This window comes from Cydia pomonella, chromosome 21, assembly GCF_033807575.1.
Source record: "Cydia pomonella isolate Wapato2018A chromosome 21, ilCydPomo1, whole genome shotgun sequence".
NCBI lineage: Eukaryota > Metazoa > Arthropoda > Insecta > Lepidoptera > Tortricidae > Cydia > Cydia pomonella.
The window spans coordinates 5994498-6021441 of NC_084723.1; the positions used below are offsets into that span (position 1 = coordinate 5994498).

At 38.7% G+C, this 26944-nt stretch overlaps 2 protein-coding genes across 5 annotated transcripts in view; one reads left to right on the forward strand and one right to left on the reverse strand.

Moving 5' to 3' along the window:
* LOC133529508 (C-terminal-binding protein) overlaps nucleotides 1–9483 on the forward strand; it is a 106677-nt gene extending 97194 nt beyond the window's left edge. For all 4 annotated transcript variants that reach the window (XM_061867230.1, XM_061867233.1, XM_061867231.1 and 1 more), the window contains 8 exons: nucleotides 665–809; nucleotides 1926–2057; nucleotides 2822–3021; nucleotides 3478–3577; nucleotides 6086–6288; nucleotides 7024–7204; nucleotides 7421–7551; nucleotides 8593–9483. In XM_061867230.1, coding sequence (XP_061723214.1) covers nucleotides 665–809; nucleotides 1926–2057; nucleotides 2822–3021; nucleotides 3478–3577; nucleotides 6086–6288; nucleotides 7024–7204; nucleotides 7421–7551; nucleotides 8593–8655 — 1155 coding nt within the window. In that variant the 3' untranslated portion in view covers nucleotides 8656–9483. The remainder of the gene's footprint in view (nucleotides 1–664; nucleotides 810–1925; nucleotides 2058–2821; nucleotides 3022–3477; nucleotides 3578–6085; nucleotides 6289–7023; nucleotides 7205–7420; nucleotides 7552–8592) is intronic.
* The window catches only part of LOC133529507 (cilia- and flagella-associated protein 58-like), a 39369-nt gene continuing 21891 nt past the window's right edge, over nucleotides 9467–26944 (reverse strand). Inside the window, exons 16-20 of the mRNA XM_061867229.1 lie at nucleotides 26767–26891; nucleotides 26351–26508; nucleotides 16246–16363; nucleotides 14889–14955; nucleotides 9467–11089 (exon numbers count right to left, since the gene is read on the reverse strand). Of these exons, the coding sequence (XP_061723213.1) occupies nucleotides 10911–11089; nucleotides 14889–14955; nucleotides 16246–16363; nucleotides 26351–26508; nucleotides 26767–26891 (647 nt within the window). The 3' untranslated portion in view covers nucleotides 9467–10910. The remainder of the gene's footprint in view (nucleotides 11090–14888; nucleotides 14956–16245; nucleotides 16364–26350; nucleotides 26509–26766; nucleotides 26892–26944) is intronic.

A 26944-nucleotide genomic window follows, 5' to 3' on the forward strand; every position in this document is an offset into this window, starting at 1 on the left:
GTCGACAATTATATGAATAAATACTTTGACCAGACAAATGTCGAATGTAGCATACAATGTCGACAAAGGGCCGTACAGATGTTGGAAAGGTGCCATACATATGCCATATAAATGTCGATACTGTCATACAAATGCCGATTATTACGCGTCCATAATATCTAGCTAATTGTAAAAAGAAGAGTGGTGCCTTGTGCACTATATTTTTCGTTAAGGAGGGGTACTTATACAAATATTACCAATACAATTTTCCAAAAAAAAAGCAATACAAACGTCAAAAACACACCTCTTCAAAAGTTTACCCATATACATATTCTTGTTTGCTCATCCCATTCTCACCGGCTTCGGCGAATCAATCTATAAGTTTTGAGAAAAACAGAGAGAGATCTTTTTTAACAATCATGTTTGAGGGTTACTAAAGTCGTTGATTAAAACCTCTATCGAGCCAAATAGAGCAAAATAATGGTGAAGGGTGACTGAAAAATTGGATCAGGACAATAAACAAACCCAGTTGAAAGGTCAAAGGACGCTTAAATTCTGTAAAGTACCCCTTAAGAAATTTCTGAATTTATTATGTCAAAAATTACTTAACATTAAAACCCCTTCTGTACCTCTGAACGCTCCTTGATCTCCCGGTTTGCCCATTGTAATTCCCTGTGTTTTGTAGGTGCTGAACGAGGCGGTGGGTGCACTCATGTGGCACACCATCATCCTCACCAAGGAAGACCTGGAGAAGTTCAAGGCGCTGCGCATCATCGTGCGCATCGGCTCCGGCGTCGACAACATTGATGTCAAGGCGGCGGGGGAACTAGGTAACGTACTTGTTTACTTTTATACTCTGTAACATATATGAACAATGGTGTTCCGGACCTTTGGGAGGCGTGCGCGAAGCCGAAGAGGCCCTTTTGATATGAATAGAGTATTGCATCATATACCTAAGACAGTAAAACTATTTATCCACAATTTAATAACCTCATCCACTTTCTAGTGGCTCGTTTGTCTGACTAGTCTAGTAGCTAAATAATTAATGTGGCACAAGTACACCGCCGACATTGTATCCGCTTGAATATTGATGAGAGATGACCTTTCGACACGTCTGCTCCGAAGCTTCTAACTTATTTTGACTGTCGCGCTCAGAGTTATCTATTAACATATGACTGATTGTGTCTATTTCGTATCGTGGCCGTGAATGTTGTTCGGTCGATAATTCGATGAGGACTTCACTATTTAATCAATGAGCCCGTAAAATAAAATAGAACTTATGACCAAAATTTACATTACCTCGGCCTAAGATACACTTGCTTACGTAAGTTGGGAGAAAGCTATTTGTTAGAATAAAATAATGAAATTCATCTCTCATTCTGTTGTATAGCTGTGTCCCTACTGTCCTTCCCCGGCCATCAATTTTCATCTAAATCGGCTCAGCGGTTAAAGCGTGAAGTGATAACAGATAGTTACTTTCGCATTTATAATATTAGTATAGATTTATGTACACTTGTAGAGTCGCCATCAGTATATCCGAGCGGCCAATGTGCTCATAAATATTTGAACACGCTTCTATTGTCAATAGTCGCTAGAGTGCATGTTCATATATTTTTGAGCACCTCGGCCGCTCCTATACATATCTGATGGCGATTGTACATGAATTTTTCAAACCACTAGATGGATGTTTATGATTGAGGTTACTAAGTTACGACGACATGTCATAACGGGTAGATTGGCACGATTTCTTTGCACCCGAGTGGACATACCCGATCTATGATGTATCCTGTGTCATGCTCATGCATTGAATACTATCTTCAGTGCCATCCAACCTAGGCCTAATTTATGATCTTTGGGGATTTATTTCTAATAATAATATCTAAGATTAAAGAGAAATAAAGAATAATGTTTATTCGTGATTTGAATGTGTAAATGGTTTTTTCCAGGAATAGCAGTATGTAATGTGCCCGGCTACGGCGTGGAGGAGGTGGCCGACACGACGATGTGTCTCATACTTAATTTATACCGGCGGACCTTCTGGCTCGCCATCATGGTGCGGGATGGAAAGAAATTCACAGGTAAACTTACATCACCTTACAAAAGACAATAGGGCCGTGAAACCACGGGGACTTAAAGGGTTATTAAACAGAGGACGTCATTAAGCAATGAACATACATTGTAAAACAAGTTGCGAGGAGTCGACGCTTGCAACTTTGTGTAAAACAACAATCAACATAGTGTGAGCCATCAATATGCTGACTTGCTGAACCTCAAAACTATTTAGATCCTGCATAAGATGGGAAGACCGTACAGCATATTTTCAGTTCATTAAAACAAAATTAAAACCAGTTTATCCCCAGATGAATTTGATATCAATCCATAATTTCGACTTTGCGCTGAAGTGCAGTACTGGGAACTAAGAATACTTGCGCTATGATATCAAAGTGAAAGCTTTTATCGGTGACGAGACGTGACCCCTATAGTGGCTATTTTTTACCTAGATCGACGGTGGCATCATGATTCCATTTTTATCACTTGTCACTATGCTTGTGGCAGGCTTGGTGAAAAATTATAAAGAGCCGACCATCTTAGCCCTACTGTAAATTATACAAAGTTTATTTTAGTCCGGACAGCACATTCTCCTTGGGCTTTGTACGTTTTCGTGCACAATGCACTCATTTTGCCTAACTTACGTGGACGCGATATCAAGTCCCACTGACAATATGATTACGCACACGCGAGTTCGTACAAAAACTCTTGGGACTTAAGAGGTTTCTCACATTGTATACGACTGAAACTCGAGGGGTTGCGTTGCAGGCAATAATGTGTTGTGGTTTCCTAGGTCCGGAGCAAGTCCGCGAAGCGGCGGCGGGCTGCGCGCGCATCCGCGGCGACACGCTCGGCATCGTGGGGCTCGGCCGCATCGGCTCCGCCGTGGCGCTGCGGGCCAAGGCCTTCGGCTTCAACGTCATCTTCTACGACCCCTACCTGCCCGACGGCATCGAGAAGTCGCTCGGCCTCACCAGGGTCTACACGCTGCAGGTTGGGACCTTATGCGGCGCGTCATCATAAACTTTGTCGGAATGCACGAACGTTGATATTGGGCTTTAGCCGCGCGCGACAGTTGACGTCGTAATTCCATCGTGACAGCATCGTGACTGATGCAAATGATCTCTATAAACATGATACCGAACTTCGAGTTTTGTTGTCCCTATTAAAAAAATACGTAGCGGGCATTATGTATATTTTATAGCCATGGGAAGAACTGCAGAATTTTATGGACTAGCCATAAAGCTATAATTTCGTCACTTTTGATTGTAGACTAATGTCTATATTATTGCCAATACAAATCTGATGAATAATAGGTAATTATATGACAAATTATGACTAAATTAGTCAAAATAGAGTATTTCGTAGTACTTTGACGTAGTAGTATATTGACCCCGTAGATTTGTTATTAAATACATATGTAATTGATGTAATATTTTTTGGTTTCAGGACCTCCTATTCCAGAGTGACTGTGTGTCACTTCACTGCAGCTTAAATGAACACAACCATCACCTTATCAACGAGTTCACTATCAAACAAATGCGTCCAGGTATGTCCTTCGTATCTAGTACTAAGAGGTTAAGGTGCGTTAGGTTCAGAAACGGAGTTTTTAAAAAGCCGTAGCGGTGTTTTGGATCACAATACGGCTGTCATAAATTAATTAGCAATCTTGAGGCCTTTCTTTAGAGACTTTAGTGATTCCAATCGTTTTTGACTTTTGCTGTTATTAACCTTTTCAACGCTTTTCCACACGTGTCAAGAAATGCCATGGACGCCAAAAAGTTAACTGGTGAAGAGCGAATATGAAGCTAAACTGACAGTAGGAAAGTCGCTTTGACAACGTCCGCCATAGCCTTTTTAATGGTCATTGGCGTCGCGGGCACGACAGACGATGACCGTTTTAGTGGTCTTTGGCGTTGAAAAGGTTAATATTGCATCTTTTTAAATATTTACATGAATTATGTACGACAATGAACTGTGATGACAGTTTTGTGATCTTGTATTTGATGTAAGTGAAGTTTTGTTTTCAAAATACACTAGCGACTCGTCCCGGCTTCGCACGGGTTACACAAAACCTGCGCGTGCCCGCGTGCTGGTGCGTTACGTTGAGCTGCGTCGCGTTGATTCGTCGCAGTGTTGACTCTGCGAATTTTACAGATATATTTTATGGTATGCCACATTAATCCGTCGCGACGACGCGACACAAACGCAGCGCAAGGCATTATTAAGGCCCGGCCCTTCTGTCTCGACGCGTCTTCTACGCTACCTCCACCACCACCCCATGCTACCGCCTTTTGAGCGTCGGCGTCTAGTTAGCGCTATGGAAAATGGCGCTGGCTGCGCAGTCGCGCCAACGTTGCGTCGAGCAGCAGTCGGCATCAGTTGATGAGACGCCGACGCTCGGGAGACGCGAGTGTGGGGTGGCCCGGAGGTAGGGATTGCAATCCGGTCCGGCGGATCCGGTAATCCGGCCGGATCCGGCACTTTTCAGGAGCTACCGGATCCGGTAAAAATCACCGGATCCGGACCGGATCCGGTAAAATAAAAAAACGCCTAAATACAGCACGCGCTGTGCGTTTCAGATGAGGAAAAGGCAACGGATACGAGGTATGAAGTTGAACAGAACAAAAAACGAATCAAAAAGTTTAAATTTATTAAGATAAAAATATATTTATTATGACGATGACTGGGAACAGAAGAGGATTTCTTCTTCTTTCATGTTGGTGGCACGATATGACGATTACATAAATACTGTAATAGAAGGAAAAATGAAAGGATGGAGATGCCATGGAAGGCATTTGTAATTTATGCTAAAGAGAAGGTTAATGTTGTGATAGGAGATTAAAAGTAAACAAATGAGCAGGATTAAGTCGGTGGTACTCAACCGACTACAGTTGGGCTCATCAATATGTGTGAATGAAGACTATATGATAATATTGATAATCTTTAGTTTTCTCCGATATATGTATATATATGATAAAATATAGATTCTTTTCTATTCAAATTTAAGAGAGAATCTTTTGTCTTTACAATTTCATCCAATCTTATGCAATTTCCTTCATCTCCTGTACATGCTACTCTACGTCTAGCCAATTCTTTATTTGATCTATGTAACTTTTCTTAGGGAGTCCCTTTCCGCAATGGTTTTCAATCCTACATTCTATTATTTTTCGCATGAGATCATCGTGTCGTGTGTTGTTCCCTATAATTTGACCAATATACTTTTCCATAAATTAAAAAAGTACAATTTTTTTAAGACATACAGTCTACTACTTTTTCGGACAAAAAAATTAGAGCAAGATAATACTTGAGCGCATTTAATATCAAAATTGGTTAAAAGTAAAATATCTTCGTTAAAAGTAATAAATAATAGTAAGCGTAGGAGTTGAAAATAGAGTTCCGGTTACTCTTGTTTGCCGCGATATCCATTGTCGAGTAGCAGTACTGAGAGTTCCGCTACTCGATGCTAGATGTCGACTACGAAAATAATAAGCGTTTGGTACCAAAACTGATGTATGGAGTGAGCACTCTATGTACTTCTTATTTCTCTATGCTAGAATGGATGTCAACGTTAGAGTTTGTGAGGAAAGAGACGAGTCTACAAAGAGTTCAATCAAAGAACAGTTACGAAAACTTGTCCTTTCAAGGAGCTCCAATTCCCACCCCACATCCCATCATCAGGCTTTGGAAACTAATCAAATTTATAATTGTAAACGAAAATTTGAGCACTTTTGAATGGTTAAATATAATAAATTACCGATTTCAAATTTTGTTTTTGATGTTATATTGACATTGTGACACATTTTATTACCAAGTTCTATTTTATTGTTAAGAAGTTATTTATTAACTTCAAATTATAGATTTAGGAATACGTATTACTCAAAAAAGTGGAAAAATATGTCATTTAATTAACTTTTATATCTCTATACCAAACCGGATCCGGTCCGGCCGGATCCGGCCGGACTATGGCCAAAATCCGGCCGGATTGAAAACCAATCCGGTTTGCAATCCCTACCCGGAGGATTGCACGTCGGGCTAAGTGTATGTAACGTGGCAGGGGCGTTCCTGGTGAACACGGCGCGCGGCGGGCTGGTGGACGACGAGGGGCTGGCGGCCGCGCTGAAGCAGGGCCGCATCCGCGCCGCCGCGCTCGACGTGCACGAGAACGAGCCCTTCAACGTGTTCCAGGGCCCGCTCAAGGACGCGCCCAACGTGCTCTGCACGCCCCACGCCGCCTTCTACTCCGACGCCAGCGCGCAGGTAACGTGGTGCTAGTGCCATTAGAGACTTTACAAATTGGGTACTTGACACATGTTGAATATTATAACAAAATTTAGTTAAATGGATAGAAAATGAGCCATCCATTATAAAAAGTGGAATTTAAAAAATTATATTGAGATTATAAAAAAATACAAGGCTACGAAGTCACAAAAAAAATTTTTTTATGAGACTTCGTAGCCTTTTTTAAAAAATAGAAAAGACAATGGTACCATTCGATTCCTTACATTTTATTGAAAAATAAATTGTATGACAACTATATACATAAACGCAATATTTCAGGGTCAAAATGGCAATTTCCTTGATCTTCCATACATTTAGGACTTATATGATGTGACGTCACATCACCTTATCATTTTGTTAGAGGCGTTTCAATCGTCGATTTCTGATCTTTGTGTTGCTTAAATGGCATGAGTGTTATATAGACATTTGATCCTCAGGAAAATCAAGATCGTTTGACATTATTTACAAAGAACAGTCAAGTAGCCAATTATATCTTTTGAGTTGTGAAAGTAGTTTTCTTTCAATTTCCGGTATGTACCTGTTCGCGTGAGGGAGATGGAAGTGTGTGCAAAATATGTAATCGATACGTTCCTTCAAATATGATATTGTCGACCTTATGGAAACCGGACGCATTGACCAGAAACGGATTTTTGGACGTCTTTCCACGAACATGTTGTTCGATGACGACTAAAGTGGTGTCGTTATGTATCGCAGGAGCTCCGCGAGATGGCGGCGTCGGAGATCCGGCGCGCGATCGTGGGCCGCATCCCGGACTGCCTGCGCAACTGCGTCAACAAGGACTACTTCCTGCCCGGCGCGCCGCCCGCGCTGCCCCCGCCCGCGCCGCCGCTGCCGCAGCCGCAGCCGCAGCCGCCGCCCAGCACCTACAGCGAAGGTACGCCGCCCGACCCGACGACTACCGCTCCGAACTGACGACTGTGGCCCTGGAAACCTTGAGAATAACTGCCACTCATTTTGTATCCGAAAACTTCTAAAATTACCGCCAACGATTGTTTTTTCGAAACCCTAAAAAATTACTACCATTGATTATGACCCCAAATACCTCGAAAACGACTACCGATGTTGACTGAATTTTTTCGTTAATTTCCAGGTATGAACGGCGGGTACTACGGGTCGGGCGGCGCGCAGGCGGCGCACTCCACGACGGCCGTGCACGACGCGCCCGCGCTGCCGCCGCAGCCCGCGCCGCCGCCGCAGCCCAGCCAGCCGCCCATCAGCCTGGTCAGTACTGCCCTGTCGTCGCTTAGTAGCCGTACTAACTGTCACTATGCCTGTCACTTTCGCACTAACCTACTTGTTAGAACGTGACAAGCACAGTAACAAGTGAGAAAAATGCGACCGGGCTACAGCCGCTGAACACAAGTATATAATCTTATAGTCTCAAGTATATACATCTTGTCATCTGACAAGCGCGAAAATGGTGGGGCTAGTTACTGAGACGCCATGAAGTCGGCAGTACAATGTGTTTTACATTTTTCTTTTAAACATTCCTCATGGGGTACCAAATGAAAGGGCTTTGTGTGTAGATTATAAATATATGACATGCTTAACATTTTTAGTATTTGATTTAACAAAGACCTTTCCTTTCATTTGGTACTCCACATGGTATGTTTAAAAGAAAAAATTAAAAAAGAACTGTACTGCCGATTTTATGATGTCACAGTAACCCCTACCCCCACCATTTTCGTGCTTGTCATCTCATTGCTGCTATTACGATATTCACCCATATCCGAGATGACATGATCGGAAAGTAACCTTAAAACCTGATTTTGCCTACCGCATAGTGCCGCATTAGTATTGGCGCACCAACTAATAACGGCGTAAGCGCAGACCGCCATAAGGTCCCTTTTGACTATCACATATTCCTTTGTTTCGCCTCTACATGTCATGTCGTGTCTTCACCTTTATTTGACACAAAAGTAGTTGATATAGATAGAGTTGTCATCTCAAGACGACCGGTTTGGCCTAGTGGGTAGTGACCTTGCCTACGAACCTGATGGTCCCGGGTTCAAATCCTGGTAAGGGCATTTATTCGTGTGATGAGCATGGATATTTGTTCCTGAGTCATGGGTGTTTTCTATGTATTTAAGTATTTATAAATATTTATATATTATATATATCGTTGTCTAAGTACCCTCAACTCAAGCCTTATTGAGCTTACTGTGGGACTTAGTCAATTTGTGTAATAATGTCCTATAATATTTATTTATTATTTATAGTTGTTAATTACCAGAAATATGAATAAATATGTTTTGTCGGCAGCCAATGAACACGTCGGACCCGGCGAACCACGCGCTGAACAAGGAGAGCTCGGACGTGCACTAGTTGCCACTGCACGCCGCGCCGCGCACGGACATACAAACAATAGTACCGCGCCGCCGTCTGCGCGCCGGACTAACCTACTACCCGCTAAAGTGAAGTGAATGTTGCGTGATTTAAGGTTTACTTTTTATATATTTGGAACTTCCTTTAGTATAATTCGGCTAAACAAATGTAGCTTAATAAAGTGATAAAATCGTTTACGCAATAAATACCGACGGACGAAAGTACACTATGATTTGTTGTGTGTGATCGTACTATCCGAGTACACGAGTTAGTCTATTCGATGTGAATTAAGAGATTTATATTTCTAATTTTAAGGGGAATCTGTATGAGAAACGTATGTGTGCCTGCGGGCGGTTTGTTAGTGGCGTGTCTCGGTGCGATCGTCCGTCGCGGTCGCGACAGTCGCACGGCAGTCGCAGACGGCAGTCGCACGCGGCTAGTCGCAGCATTTCACCGCATTTGACCCGACACGACCCGGTCCGACTCGCATGCATTCGAACTGTTATTTTTAAGTATCGACAGATGGACTGTAGAATTCTATCATCACACTTTGTAAACAGGAGGTCTTCATTTTTTTTTATTTTGAAATGTACAAAATCATGCTTTCATTTGATATTTTTTTCTAAATAGCGTTTAAGTGAACAGTTTGTACATGAGAGCACGTTAAACATAGACCGTTGGCGGCGCCCGCCTCGGGCCGCCGTTTGACCGAACATTGGTATTTAAAATTAGTATTTACTTACATTTTAGTTTAATGACAAAAACAATGTGTATATTTTATGAGAAAGTGAAAAGTTCTTAAATAAAACTATTGTTTTCGGATTAATACATATGTCGTTTTATTTATTTTCAAAATTGATCCCGATTCCTTTCAATTTCAAAATGGCGATGTTACAGAATTTCAACTATACTTGATTATTATCACTTACAATAAAATAACAATACAATGGCTGTAAATGAGCTAAACCTTAACATTCGTTTTCATTACATTTGCGCGTCATGCAAACTGTCCCTGTATGTTAAATTATCTAAGTAAGTACGTAAACACTTTATTGTACGAGAAAAATAAAAACTCACAAATATTACATCAGATGGAAAGTAAAATGGCGGATTTATATTTTATTATTGTAATTTACTTATTAACTTTTTTTTTGATTTACTGAAAAATGTGACGAAATCTATATGACACTAATTAACAAATGCATCATGTACTAATCATTACATTTAAACAACCTGTACCACACATTTCAAAGTACATATTTTACAAACTTACTACTGGGTACTTTTCATGGCCAAGTTATTGGGGCATTATGCGATAAGTACATAATGCGACATCTTTACGCTTTCACAATTGAATTATTTGAACATTAACAACAACTAAGGTAAATAAATAATAATAAATAAAATGACGGTCAAGTCATATTCTGAGAATTGAGCCTGGAAAAAGTATACATTAATGACCTAGTTATGCGCTGTGACTAATTCACCTTTCATCCTCTGGAATTTTTATAAAGTTTAAGTGGAAATTTCAATGTTTATTTCATCTTTGATTATTCAATTTAAATTGGCACAGGATTAAATACAAAAAAACAAACGAATAACAAGTATTGTTACGGGTCAATCAAAGCGGAGCGACCACCTACTTACATGCTCTCCAAGTATAGGTTCCTAACTATAGTTGTTAGCTTTGTTTGTAGCTGGCCCCCAACGGCTTATCCTTTGTCTATTGTTAACTAAAACCGCGCGTGCCACTTACCTGCAAAAAAAGGGCCTGGTAACTTTTAGGCGGTTATTTAATTAGACCTCCTATGCTAACTGAAATAAGATTCAAAATGAACAAATGGAAAAGTAATTTGTGACTTCTTGTGTGGTCCCTATACGGTTACTGAGTGCCGGCGAGTCGAACGCTACCGAACCAGTCTAAAATGTGTCCTCGATATGCGGAACAAAGGCGCGTTATCGGAGAGCGCACCTACACTGGTTTTTTGAACGTTGGACTAGCCCGCGCTCGGGTGCCAATTAGAATTATACGACCCTTTTTTTGCAGGTAGTGGCACGCGCGGTTTTAGTTAACAATAGACAAAGGATAAGCCGTTGCGGGCCAGCTAAAAAAGCTAACTATACCACAAAACACGAAATTTTATCAAAATGTCGAGATAACTTATTAGGCAAACTAGAACTTTCTGATAATTGACCCTTACTGACATAAGGGATTTATCCCTTGGTCTTTTACCAACAATTTCCCCACACGCCAGTTAGCTAAGCACAGCGGAGTCGCGCGTGGGCGGGGTGGGCACGCGCAGCCGCCGCGCCTCGTCCGCGTCCAGCGCGCGCTTCATCTCGTAGTACTTCTGCTTGAAGGATGACAGCTCGTCTGTGATGCGCTGGATCTCTAGGCGCTGGTCTGTCACTTGCTGTTCGCGCATGTTCAGCTCTGGAGAAAGGAAAATGGCTTAGTATATGAATGCACCTGTTCCCATCTGCCCGGCGAGGGGGGGCAAACGCAAAAGCTCTGCACAGACTGCAGTAGCAGAGTTTGTAAGTGGCACAATGAACGGTCCAATTCCAATGAAAATATTACCAATTCCTATAAAACTCGACTCTACACATACAGTAGGTACCTATTACCAAAGAGAATTTTAAATAGAGGTGTATTGTCATAGAAAACTTTGTAGCGACATAAATTTACTGCCATCTTTCGACACATAATTAAAACTTCTAGAACGCCATTTGACTTTGCTCCTTATTCTTTCTCTGATATGGGTTAAATTTGTGGAATATCGTCATAGTGGCGCCATCTTACCGGGCATGGGCTAAAGGTTGTGGCGCCATCGCTCGAAACGATGCCGCTATACTTTTGGTTTTTGATCTATTAGATGGCGCCACTTTTTAATATCAGTGAAAGCATAAGTATCAAAGTCAAAAGGCGTTCCAAAAGTTTTAATCATGTGTTTGAAGGCAGTAAATTTACGTCGCTACAAAGTTTTCTTTGACAATACACCTCGATTTCAAATTCTTATTGCTATTACTTATCCTCGTAAGACCCACCATAGAAAGGAAAACTATTTTTTATTTGAATTTTGATGTAATGGTAAATTGGGATGAATTTCGTTTGCTTGAGAAGGCAGTGATACAATGGAAATGCTATTATGATACTTTATTCAATTTATGAATGATTGTAATTAGACCGAAACGGAGTGTACCTACATTGTTCATTGTTCCTTACGATGTTATTACTCTGTAACTACGATGCTAATATTTGACTCAAACAGTAGGTAAAGACTAACCCCTTTATTCATAAACGTCTACTAAAGTTGACAAGCCGCTATAGTCTGTTCGGAAAGAGAAGAGTCGTGGAATGTATTGCGCCCCATACATTCCACGACTCTTCTCTTTCCGCACAGACTCTAATAATCGTTTGTTCCTTTCCATCAAACCAATACGTCGGAAAGGGACAAACGATTATTAACGGCTTGTCAACTTTAGTAGACGATTATGAATAAGGGGGTAATAGCATATGCCTAACATTCAGAGTAACAGGAATTCTTGAACCATGACGAATAAGGTTGGAACTTGGAACCATTGACGTCAACACTTTTGGTTGTCGGAAAACCGAGATACTTTCAATTTTTTTGCTCACGTCTAGAAAAAACATAGTCTTAGGTATAGGTACAATTCAAGGTAAATGGCAAATGGAGCTATCAAGGAAAATATTAAACTCGGAAATACCTGTATCCACGATCAAAAAAAATGCCCATCTCGTAAACTCCGAAAAGGATCTTTATCACTATAATGGGGGCGCTTTACGGTTTGTCATACTCATTTTTTTTTATTTGACTGCGTCTTGGCATCTAAATACCAAAAATAAGGTCTAATGCATGTACGAGTCTTGTAGTTTTATAAACCATTAATTACTCCTCCTTAAAGGATATCTTTATATTAAGTATTCTGGTAATTGCAGTGTATACGTTGGTGAAAAGCGTAAGGGTTTTTCATACTTTAGTTACGAAGTTTACGAAGAGGAAATTGAATATCTTATCTGTCAATTGAATATATGTATATAGGTATACAATGTGTTTGTCCACGTATAGTGGAGCGGTTAACCACGCATAGTACGATGAATTTTATCGACAAATCACCCCCATACCTAACTCAACCATTTTAAAACTGCACCCTTTCAAAGTTTTATGGTGCCATACACTACTGCACTTGGTTAATGTACCATTATCTGCTTATTTACCTATCGCACATCTAAAAACTAATAATCATTCGAAAGCTTATGAACAGGGGTCGGACAAAAAGTGCAGATGACGTAAAAATGACGTAATCTTGCACACAGGATGATGTTTGAGTTTGTATTTAAACTTCCATGTGACATGTAGTAACAAAGTAGTATTAATAAAGTAACAAATTAATCGTAAATAAATACATGGAATTAATAATACAGGTGGTAGGGTGATGTAGTGAATAAAATAAATTTCACGAAACTTGTTACCATAAGGTATAATTATTTGAAATTAGTTAGAACAAGTCTGTGGGATTGCCACAATATTCGAGTAAAGATGACATTTTAGAGCGTTTTCTTATTGTACATTAGTAAATATAAATTTTAGCTAAATATAATCGTGAGGATACAATAGCTAAACAATAACGAAGTCAATTTATTGTTCATCTGATTGACAATGTGTCAGTCAAAAACGTACCTTACTCATTTCAAGTGGCGATATCGTTTAATAAAGAGGTTGATAAAGGATAAGTGATGATTGTTTATGAAAATCAAAAATACTATTTGAAATCATCCTATAAGTGGTTTGACGTCATCCGCACTTTTTGTACGACCCCTGCTTATGAATTAGGGCATAAATTTGAAGCACAAATGTCATATAGAATTTTTCACCTCAGCAGCTCGAACAAGCCTACTTTCGTCACTCCAGGGAGTGAGACAAAGTAGCTTTTTAATTTAGTGAAGGCCTTGACAGGAATAAAAACTTTACTTGATGTTGAATTTTTTTAACCTTTAATATGTTCTCACTACTGAGGTGAAAAGTTCACACGTGTCACATGAGAGCAAAGTTATTTTACATCTTGTGTTTTTGAGTTCCTCGCTACGCTCAAGATTCTGGTTAACAGCTCCACTATACCTACGTGGACAAACACATTGTATAAATATAATAATAAAATACTTCACTTATAATATTTTTTATGATTAACCGGCTCACTCCTTCATTTGACTCTGTATAAAAGTGTTCACTGGGTTGAATAAATAGGTAACTAAGTTTTGGGGGTTTACCTAAAGTACGTGAATAAAATTCTAAATTATGTATAATGAGCCATACGTATTCATAGCGACGAAACTATAAAAAGCAAAAAATTGTCATGGTCAGGTATTTGGGGGTTTTCAGAATAAAAGAGTACAAACAGAAACACTTTTTAACTGTCCATCAGTAGACCTTATTCATTTTGTAATAAGGTCCATCGATGAACAGTTAACAGTGTTGGCGATGGTACGATGGTACAGTCGAATTCATAAATATGTAACCATTTCTTCACCTTAAGCCATTGCAATAAGGTGATAAAATGTATACATATTTATGAACTCGACTGTACCATTTTTTTTTAAATAACATGTGTTTGGTTATTTTGACTCTGAATCACGAGGGCTATTGATTGAAACAAAAAAAAGTGTCCCCAGTTTTTCATACAAACTTTGGGTGTCAGTTTTGTGACGGTCCATACAAAATGTATGTGAAAATACGTCACAAATCTGACAATGTCTTTCAGATACTTTTTTCCTTTTTAAATCGCTAGTTCTAGTGATTCTCAGTAGAAATAACCCCAAAATTGATACATCGAAAAAAGTAAATGGTACACTTTTTTCTGAGAATGCCAATTTATCTAGTTTGTACCTAACAACATGTCACCCGGTTTTTATATACCTACCTACAGACAAACTACCTAATGGACTAAGAAGTACCTACTCTTGGCAATAAATATCATACTTACACATTTATTTGGAACCGTCGTGAAATACTTATAGGTACCTACTTGTACTGAAAGATCTAAAATCTTTAGACGGTTGAAGCAAATAACTAGTAAGTTATTGTTAATTACCCAACAATAACTTACACAGTACCTGTGCAAAGTAGCAGTGCTCACCTCTAGTCATTCGATTTTCTCCACTTCATTCCTACATCGAAATGTTTTCTGTCTAAAACAACTTTATACCAACTTACCCGCTATCAAACACTTCATTTTCGAAGTCCGCTGCGCCAAGGCGCGTTGCGTCGCGTTCAAGGTTTGCTGAAAATAACCGTTTAAATTAGGTAATACAGAAAAGCAAACATTCTCTCGTCTGGAAGCTAAGGTTACTGGAGCTGGACCCGTAATGTCTGTTTAAGATAAAGATTTATTTGTACATAACTTGATGTATATTAACCATAACTATGCTCGTACGTTTGACTTTTTTCGGTTATTTGTTTATTGTAAAAATTAGGTGCGAAAAACAGGTTTCATAATATTTTTAAAGGCTCCTAACTCTTATAAGTTATAATAATTATATAGGTATTTGAAAAAAGTCAAACATCCAACTTTGATTTTTTATGGTTGATATACAACCAATTGTGTCAAAATATTTTCAATTATGCTAAAACGTCTAGAGAGGAAAATGAGGACTACAACACAATACAATACAAATGCTCCTTATTGCACAACCTCTGAAAAAAATGTACATGGAAACATATATAATACATGAAGATCGAGGTATACAACAGGCGGCCTTATCGCTACAGAGCGATCTCTTCCAGACAACCTTTAAGTAGTGGAGAAATGAAACTTAATTTAACTAATTAGGAGTTGCAAAAAAAAACTAAATTAAAACTAAATAGCAGTAGAGACAATACCTTTAAAATTTAAGTCTACAACAGTAAGACAATACATATATATACATACACACTACTTACATAATTATATACCTACATATATACAATACTATATAATTCTTGCCAAAAGTGATAACCAGTAACGCGGACAGAAACACTGAGGAAGGGACAGATAATAGTCTTTACAGTACATATGGGGCTACTTTATAGCACTAGTGCGAGAAGTAGCATATTATGTTACTGTGTCGAACATTTAAAGGGCCATATGTACTGTAAAACGTTGTACGATACATGTGCGAATAGGTAATTCGCAACTCGTGTCGATTTAAAACACTCCCTTCGGTCGTGTTTTAATTTATCGCCACTCGTTTCGAATTTCCTATTTTTCGCACTTGTATCGTAATGTACTATTAAGATGAGATTCGAAGACAGCAAGGGATTGAGCGTGTCTTAGTCTTGAGGACTACGTTTGTATAAAAAAGCGATTACGCGCGGGTCTTCCACTTTCCGGCTTAAAAAGGGACATATTGGTTGCTTAGTCACGAGGTCACGACATCTCATTAACGAATCAAAAAAGCCTCGGAGCCTGTGAATTTAAGTTATTAATTTTAGGAGAGATGTACCAAAAGCCTAAGAAAAATTCGTGCTTCAGCTGTATCAAATTGAACGATTATATTGTAAATGTATGTAATATTTGCATGTCAGGGCTCACCTGTATCTCAGGGCTGGGTTGCAGCGCAAGCATGTCTTTAACCGCCGTGTACAGATTCTTAGTCTCCTTCAGCTCCCTGTCCTTTAGTACCAGCATTTCGCTCTGCGCCAGGACTTTCCTAGAAAAATAGTAAAGTTACAGCCTAGATTTAGAAGCGGCACAAGTGGTTTGAGAAGTGACCGCTTACTACCACTGCACCGCTCGCCGTCGGCATGGCGTCCATCGTAAAGCTAGGTATGTAAAGCGAAATCGCTCGACTTCGCTTGACATGTCGCCGCCGACATGTGTCGCAATACATTTATCCCCTAGTGTATCCCTAGCTTTACACCCTAGAACCTAAACAGTCAAGCATTGTGCGATTTCAGAGGCTATTTCCTTCCACGTGCGCTCTGGCTATTAATGTGCAAGTTGCGGTAAGTTTCCAAAATGTTGGAAAAGTTTTTGGAAATTTCACCGAAAATAATGGAAATTTTCATATGAAAATTAGGGGACTTTTCGACGGTGAGTTCCTGCCAGGAGGCAGTGGCGGATTAACCGAACAGCAGAAAAAGCATATGCTAAGGGCCCCGCGCCTAGGGGGGCCCCGCGCTCCGACCCTGACCATACGATTTCGGCACGCGGAACCGGCCAAGTTCAAGTAGAACTCGCACTCCGCGGATCCTGTACTACCACGTTTTATTTACAATGTATTGTTTTCGTAAGTCAGTAACAATATTGATCAATTATTATTATTTGTTATTATCCTGTCTATTTTTCTTCATGACGATACCAAATTTTAAAAAAAATTTGGTTTACGCAAAGACCAAGAGCAGTTTAAACTTTAAACCGAAGGTGCAGAGTGTCTCAAAACTTTTATGCATGGCTAAGCCGCAGGAAACAGCAGAGCTCGGAAACAGCAGAGCTCGGAAACGAACACAAGAAGATACTGTGTTTAAAAACATATTAGTGAAAAGCAAGGAAGGATATTTATTTATTAATTATTATTTCAAATAACAAATTGCACCTTACAGCTAATGCCTACTGATGATCAGCTTTGAGCCCGTAGGGCGCCCAAAATTTGCCGAGTTGCTGCAAAACCGTGATACATATGTTCTAATTGTCAAAATGTTATAAAAAGAAAACAGCGGGGCCCCTATGCAGGGCTTTGCATTCGCATAGGCCGGATGTAACGCCCTATATAGGGCCCGATACCCAAAGCATCCTAGCAAGTCGCATTTTCGAGCAAGAACTAAGGCCGAGCAGCAGGCGAGCCTAGATCACATTGGTTCAATTCCAAACTCTGTTCTCCTACAATTCAGTCTTTGCATGGTGGCGCGCCGCGATAGAACGCTCCGGGACTCAGCCCTTATACCTACGGAGCTCGGCCTACGGCCTCGATCACACTATAGCATTGGTTTCATTCTAGGCTCTGCTTTCCTGCAGCTTGGCCTTCAGCTTCGCACGGGAATGCTACGAAATCGGCTGGTCCGGATATTCAGCTCGTGGGGCTCAGCTTTCGGCCTTGTTTTTTGGCTCACTTAGCCATTAGTTCCTACTTCTTAGGTCCGACTCACTTTACACCTATTTTTACAAGTTTTTATTAAACTTAATAATATGGATATTGTTAAACAGTATCCCTACATGCTTTTATTTAACTTGCAATACTCGTAAGTTGTTTTCAAAATCTGCATACCATCTGCGAACTAATTTTTTGACCATTTGTCCAAATTTGGCAAAATCGACCTGATTTGATGATGAAAACCGAAGGTAAGGAGGAAACCAATATAGAAGAAAGGAACTGTGATAAAATAACACAACTTCAATAAGATTAGGTTTTTTTAAAATGTCAAAATAAAAATAAAAAAATAAATCGGAATTCTTTAAAGTAAATAACTAAGGAAGACGCGCCCCGCTCTTCTTCCTAATCGCTTATAGTACAAGTCTGCAACTTTTTGGCAATGTAGTAGTTATGTCTACTAATTAATGTGTATAGACAGAACTACTATACTAGTAAAGGTTGCACACTTGTAGGTACTATAGGCGATTGGGAGGAGAAGTGGGGCGCGTCTTCGTGGATGACACGAACTACAGACACAAAAAAAAACATATCTTGTGTAGGGGCTCCGTTAATTTTTCTTTTTATTTTATATTTATTATTGGTACCATTCAGTCAAAAAAGGCCAAACGGGGGCTATTAGTAGGTAAGTATCATTTACATTACATTACAAGCATAAAGGAGTAACCCTAGATTGCCGACTTCGTGATATGAAATACTCCATGGCTTTAAAATGTAAACAATAAACCTACTTATAATATTAGAGTGTAAGAGCGATTACAGCGGCGGCAGTTAAGCCCTAGGAGGCTTTGTTCGCTGGCATTATTTTGAGAATATATATATATATATATGTTTTTGTGTTAATAAAAAAAAACCTTTGCAGCGCTTTGTACGGCTTTTTAGTAAGAGAAGATTTTTTGCAACAACCTAAAAGTGACTAAACCGATCATTTTCGCTATAGTTTTCATTGAAAGTATTTATTAAGCTTTTTTTTTTCACGATTTTTTTCATTTTTTTTGGGCCCATGGTTCACATTTCTTTTTTTCGGAGCGATTATTTCCGAAAATAATAACTTCATAAAAAAAAAAGGTTTTTGGAGACCGTCATTCGTTTTGAAAGACCTTATCCAACCATACGCCACACTATCATCAAAGCAAAAAAAATTCAAAGTAAAAAGATTTTGTATGGGAGGTACCCTAATTTTTTTAATAATTTTTATTTTACCCGTTCTCTCGCAATGCATGATTTATGTATCCATGCCAAATTACAGCTATCTAGCACTAAAGATAACGGAGCAAACCCTCGGACAGACGGACATGGCGAAACTACTTATATAAGAGTTTCTAGGTGACTACGAAACCCTAAAAAATACCTACACTGCATAATATGTTAAAAACTAATCAAGAACGAGTCTAAAAAATTTCGTAAAAATCTTGTGATGGTACTGAATCCTCGGGGCGCGAGTCCGACTCGCACTTAATCTTTTTTTTTTTCAAACCAGGGGGCCCCGCGAGCTATTGTGCTAAGGGCCCCGCACCTTCTTAATCCGCCCCTGCCAGGAGGCTATCTCGATTAACCATGGTATGGGGCCCTTCTAAAAAGGAGTGTACAAGATTCGTAAAATAACTAAAATAAAGTAAAATTCGCCCACGTTTCTTTATCGGATTTTATGTACCTATATCAGGGAAATGCTGAAATAATCAGTAGGTATATCTAAGTGCTACCATTATTAAATTGATTCACTCATTTTGATTTATTCTTAATTACCTATCTAAGTGTACGACACTAGGAAATTATTTTGCCCTTAACCTAGGTTCGAGGCTAAAATCATTGTTCTCGTTCATTAATTACCATGATATTTATTGTACATTGTTGGTATATGCTATAATTATAAAACAATAAGCAGGGATGACCAGTGGAAACAATCTAGTACAATAGATCTCAGATCTAGGCCGGTGCAATCAATCTAAGCATCAGTTCATGGACATTCTCAATTTGATTAGATTCAAACAAAAGTGTTAACCTACCTTTAGATTCTAAAATCAGTAGACTAAAGACGAATTTTGCTAATCACTTTAGTGAGACTAAGTCCGTTTTGGCGTTTGAAATGTGAAATATTTTTTCAGTCCTAGATCGCACGGGTCCAGCACGATGTCGAGGCACGAACGCGATGATCGTTAATGACTTATCGTGATTAGCTACAATACAATTAGCGACAAAACTCTTTGTCGGACAATTGGATTACAAACTTTGTTTGCATTGGATTTGATCACGGGCTTCTGAATTTAGTATTGGAGCCAACCAATTTTACCTACTTGGGTATGGGTAGGTCCTAATCTTAAGATTCGTAACAGGGCGTAAGGGAGAATTGCAAAAAAAGTTGTACGCACCTGTAGGTGATTAGTGTGTTAACTGATTCCATTGTGTTACAACAACTTAGCTGTTTATATTTATGATACTTGCATGAAAGCAAAGAGAATTTGAAATAGAGGTGTATTGTCAAAGAAAACTTTGTAGCGACGTAAATTTACTGCCATCTTTCGACACATAATTAAAACTTTTAGAACGCCATTTGACTTTGATCCTTATTCTTTCACTGATATGTGTTCAATTTGTTAAATATCAAAATGGGGATTTGCAGTTCGCCCGTAATTAAGTAGTAGGTATAACATTGAAAAGCGTAGTTTAAGGCCCTGCATCGAAAAATAACGGGATCTTTGAAGCGTGGCAGTGGCTAGCCCCGGAAACAAACAGACGTGATTTTCGGATATATGTATCTTGACTATATGATAAGAGGTATGATACTAGTCGAAACAAAAAGGCTTAAAATTTTCTCGATAGAATATAAATCCAAAGTTACATCTACATTTTTAGTGTTTACCTCAGTGCAACTAGAAAACACATCTTCATCCAGCATAATCCACTTTAAAGTAAAGGTTTTCATCTCGTCTTAAACATCATTCAACTAAATATTAACTTATTATCTTATACAAACGGATTTATTCTCGATTTTGATTTTATGAATTCAACAGAAAACGCCCATTTTACGCAGTTCGGCTTCTCTTTCTGTCATGCGTCAAAGTCATAAATGCGTCCTTTATGCCAGTAATGTTAGATGGCCGTGGTGCCTCAAAGAGGTAAGACCTATGTCAAATCGCGCAGCGCTCCAAATTACGTAAAATCGACATATCCAATAAACGTTGAGTCGTAGCTCTATTAACTAGTAACGGAATCCGAGGTCTACTACGAATGGAGCTATCTTTACAGGTTTATACGTTACGCATGTGTGCGTGTTTGCTTAGCTACGTCAAAGTCTAATACTCTTTGAACAATTACAACGGGTAAGGAAATTTCGACAGCTTCTGTAATGTATCGGTAGCTGTGTGGTCGTGTAGACACCAAAGAAAAAATGCGAGTCATCTATAGACCCATCGAATCTAATCGTAACTTTTTGTTTTATTTTTTTGTTCCTATATAATATCTATATTGCTTATTTTCTATTTTATTGTAAAAGTAAATCTTGTCTGTCTTATACAGAAATCAAGTTATTCTTTTAAATATGTGTATTAAAAGCATATTTTAATGACACGAATAATTTTATTTTATTCATACCAATTTTTGTATAGCCTAGGTAATCTTTATGTAAAACAAATATACTTATTATATAAAAAAAAAACTAAAAAATTCAACACGTTTATTAGAAAAAAAAACTCGTTTGCACGGGCCGGGGTTTGAACCAGCGACCTCTGATTTGTAATCCGCATGCCTTAAGAACAATTCACATAATTTATTTAACAGGATACTGTCAAAACGTCAATGACTAATATGACTTTTCAGCAAAGAGTAAAGTAAGTATGCTTTTCAGTTTGATTTTACTTGACAAGGAGCAATAAGAAAACGTACCGAATCGTCCCTTTCTTAAAATTGCCGTTCAAAGAGAGAGATGGGCATTGTGATAAGAGAGGTATGGGCATTGTGAATTTCATCTCGCTTTGTGTGGTAGGGCACAGTTAGTGGATGTCATTCCAGATCTAGAGCAGAGCCCAACTGGGGAAGTATTGTGTTCCTGCCGGTGAGTAAGGTTGCCAGAGCTCAACGAGGGGGGGGGGGAGTTTAGGGTCGGCAACGCGCATGTAACTCTTCAGCTCGTGTGTGGTGCTATCTATTTTTTTTTATATGGGTACGCTGACAGCTGTCGTTTCAATACGATTTTGCGAGATTTGGCCTTTTTCAGGTTAAAAATTATATAGAGATAACACCTGTCGCCCTACCCATCGAGTTTGAAAAATACTATAATGTTAACATATACAGGATGGTTTTTGATAATGTACATCTTAGAACTTAAACTGTTTTTAATTTCTTTTTTTTTTCAGATTTTAAAATTATACCGCTCTACTTTTATACCTTAATAATATATCTTAGTCTTGACAAAGACGATTAAAGTTTTATACTTAGCAAAATCGCTTACTAACAATGTCTTTACAAAATTGCGTTCCTGTAAGTTTAGGCAACTGCTATAGCCATTTAACAGCAGTATCAGTTCATTACACTTGGTTCGGTGCTTCAACCTCTTGTCTGTCTGATAATTAAAGTAGTTCCTAATAGAGCGCGTTGTGCAATTATGGATATCCCGATCAAACTTTTCATTTTAGAGGAACGCGATTCTGTGTTGATAATGTTAGTCTATACTTTATTTGTCCATGCTCTTGAAACCATTAGCCAACCAATTAGCTTATGGCGGGCATTGAAGGGTCGTTCTTTGAAATCAGATTATTAAATATAATTTCAATATAAGCCCATCAATCGAATAGGCATACATTTTGGTCAATTTATTACCTATCAGGGGAATAATAAAATCGATAAAAAGAATGTAAAAGCGACGAGGGAATGAAAAAAACCGATAAGGGAATGACAAGGAATGACATAATGACAATGAATTTCGGAACAATTCGTTCCAAAATAATACACTGAATCATAGAACACCCTTAGCAACTTAATGTTATTTTTAAGATCTATAGAACGAAGTACCACACGTTGATTTTAGTTGAAACCCCAGTCCAAAGGCATGGAATGAGAACCAGGGGAAAAGAAATAAGTATGTCTTTGATCAACTGTTATGATTACGATAATTTTTACTTAATCCATGAAAGTAAATAATCATTTACTTGACATATGATTTAACATTGTACATGCCCATGAAGAATACATTTTATATCAAAACACACGGGAATGAAAATCACAGTGAACCAAAGCCAGGGGAACGATATTATGAAATCGTTTATTTCAGGTGAAAGACCCATAATTACATCACAAACAATCGAAAATACAATACAAATTAACTTAAATTAAAAACAGTCAAAATAACAATTGTGTTACCTGTAAGAATAGCATATATTTTTAAGAAAATAAGTAAACTAAATATCAATATACTTAGTAATTTACCTCTAGTTTTATGTCAACCTAATATCCTAAGAGCATTTATTAGAAACATATTAAGAAGTTCTAAATGTCACGGAACGTGTAGTGTGACTTCCTCGGATTTTATGATATTTTATTTTTCTTTGAAAGTGTTTTTGGGAGAATTTTATATCAAATGTTAACATTTACACCTATTCCACAATACGGTTTAAAAATTGTATGGATATATAACGACTTTATAACAATTTTAATAACATACATCTTGTGATCAGTTTTCGTGTCACCGGCGCGCGTGGTAATATAAACATGCAGTACTCGGTAGAAAGTTACCTTTACGTCTGGCAGCCGTTTTAACGCTTTTTTTTAGAACAGCAATACTGTGTTGTTGTCAGATTTGCAAATGGCTGAAGGGAGAAGTGTTACCGAATTTTTTTTATTTGTGTTAATTAAAAAAAAGGTCAACCTTAACGCGTCACCGCCGTGTTTGAGTTTTAAAAGTCAGTACTCATTTCACGTTATTGTTTGTAACATAAGATATACCTAATACATTCGAGATTGAGCTAATTATTTAATATTTGCAAAGTCAAAGGTAATTTTTAGGTAATACCGAACATGTTTCAAATTGTCACGACAGTGGCCTCAAAATTCTGTCCCCGCCACGGACTATTGAATCCACGTTCGTGTCATATAGACACGTGGTCGTGACATTCTCAATTCGTTTGATTAATTTAGAGGCATATTCACTCTTTAGAAATGGATTTTATTAGCTACGTTCATTTGTTATTATTGCCCAACTGCTCAAAGCAGAAAATTGGTTTCCGCGTGTATGTGGATGTATGATGTGTATCCGATTCTTTGTCACGCTCTACAGCGCTAGTATGACGAATTTCAACGTATGAGCTGTCATTCGATGTGTCGTAGTCATGGGAGTAACTTAGGCTATATTAAAAATATTGTATAATTCAAAATAGTGGAGTTGGCCGCCAAAATGCCGAAACGTCACGACTGAGGGACACTTTGTGACAACCGTGATTATGTACTCATTTTATTTACCTTTCCTGAGGGTATTAAGCTTGACCATATGCATCAAAAAATGCTTTTTATACGTAACAATATGTGAAAAATAAAAATCTTTTATGAAAAAATATTTTTCTGGACACAATTTAAGAATCACCCTGATTGTTTGAGTAATTGTTTAAAAGTTATTAGTTGAATATTATTTATTTATTTATTTATTTAAACTTTATTGCACACATAAAGAAAAATGTACAAATGGCGAACTTAATGCCAAAAGGCATTCTCTACCAGTCAACCATTGGGTCAAACAGAGACATTTGTGTATGTTGGTGCAGGAAAAAATAATAACAAATAATAAGGAAAAAATTAAACGTGAAGTCAAATAATATTAAAAATATATAAATAGTTAAATACTACTACTTATATAACGTATAAAAGATAGACTATTACATATTTCAGCGTAATAAAAATACTTACTTCACTTTTTTTGGTAGTTTTCGTTGTTACCATATTACTTACTTTTTTCTTTTTTATATGTAGGTAGTTACCACTGACAACTGTGATTCACTATCATCCGTAAAATTGGTCGTCGGAAAACGGCACCCTGTATTTCCTGCCTCAACAATATATTACTAAATAAAATATGATAACTAATAATGTAAGATTACATTGTAAGTTATCACATCGAATTTAAAAAGATAGGTAGTGTTATACTTACAATTAACTGTACTATTAACATCTTCCAAAAATCAACAATAAAAATTGGCTATATTGTAGTCTCAGATTTATTACAATTTACAACAATATATTTTTTTATTTTCTAGTAGGAAGTAATAACGCCATCTTTTTTATTTTCTAAGAATTAAGTTTCTGACCGACCGCGTATAATCGTAGTTAACTTTTTTAACGCTAGATGGAGCTTTCACCTTCACGTGCGCCGCGGACTCCGCGGAGCGCTTCCATGTGTGCGTGCTAGCGGGGAGTGAGGAAGCTAGCGGGCGTGGCTTACGAACCGGTATTCACGGCTTTAGTAGGCCCTTAACCTAGTCCAAAGGTCACCAAATTACGGCCCGCGGGTATTATCCGGTCCAGGAGCCCTAATTTTGACCCGCGGAAAGGTACCGAGAGGGTCAATTGCACCTATTTACTTCTGTCTGCACGACAGGTTATAGCTCTAACTACAGGGCATGTTATGGATGATGCTTTTAAATCAACGAGCCTATATAGATTCGCACATTTTTCCATATAAAAGGCCGTATACGACTTCGCTAATTCATTACAAAATAAATCAGCTAATCGCGTATCTAATTAAACACGAGGCCTCAAAACGCGTCTCAGACGCCATCATGGCAAAAACTCGACCTTAAAGATGGCTGTTGGCTACAAAGTCTACGAACCGGAGACAGTTCCGAACCGTGACGGGTCAAGGCCCGGACGTTCGCAGGCGTCGGAAACCGACTAATTATTCACCATTTTAATCGTCAGTGGCACTATGATTAGGGTACAATGTACGATCAGTAAGGGCCGGTTGCAACGCAACTTCTGAAACCGTGATTGCGTTCCCTAAAATTGTAGGTATCGCATAGGAAGTCAAAACTTCCGTCTTATTGTTAGTCTAATATAATTGGTATAAACTCTAAAGTGTATTCCTAGGCTATTCCATACCCTTAACAGTAACAGCTATAAAACATCCAGCGGTGAACGTTCAGTAAATACGAGTATAAAGGCTCTTTCCCTCCAATCATCCTCCAATGCACGCACTTGAAGGCGATTGCGGCCTAGCTCGCGTTCCAGGTGAACAAACTAAAGGTATTAAGGTAGTAGAGATTAACTTCTGTGTGGCGCGTAGCGTTTGTGCGTGAGGATGACGCTGTGGGGGTCTGTGCCATGCCCTCTGTATCTTTCTTCAGCGGCATACATTCTGTAGCGTCTCTAGAGCCTCCTCCATCGATCACACTCGCCAAGGTTCGCACTCACCCCGATTCACTCTTTGAACCCCACGCCTATAGTGTGCGTTGTGTCATCGTGAACCCTTAGAGATGCACGAAGGCTGATATTGGGCCGCGTGCATCAGTTAACGCCTTTGGCGGTCAAATTGTTAAGGTACTACTGCTACTTGTAGACGTAAGGACTAACTTCTGTGTGGCGCGTAGCTTCTGCGTGAGGCGGACGCTCTCAGGATCAGTGCCCTGGAGTTTTCTCCAGCGGTGGACGTTCTGTGGCGTTTCTAGAGCCTCTTCTAATGCCCGTACACGTAGACGTTCACGGCCTAGCTCGCGCTCCAGGTTGAATACCTTTACAACAAAAAATATAGGTGATCAAATTATGTTATCTTTGCTCACTGTTACGCGGGCGTCGTGTTCAAATTACTTGAACACGATTTTATTGTAAAGAGTGTAACACTCTGCAACTTTTACTGTTGATTGTAAATTATGCGGTAACTATGTATGAATCCTTTGTACTAATGCAGGTCGCAGATTGCAGGTTGGTATCTACTTCTTTGGCTTTTGTGTTAATTTAGTAGGTATTATTTGTATATTGCACAAGTGTACCTCAAGTCGTAGGTCAGTCATGTTTTCTATCCCCTTTGACAGCAAGTTCTTCTCTTTCCTGAGCCGGATGATCTCCAGCCGCAGCAATCTTATGTCCTCAACTCGCTGCTCGTATTGTCGTTCTCCTAAAAGCGTAAAGGAAATGGTTTATATCCGAGCTTCTTCGTAACTCTTATTT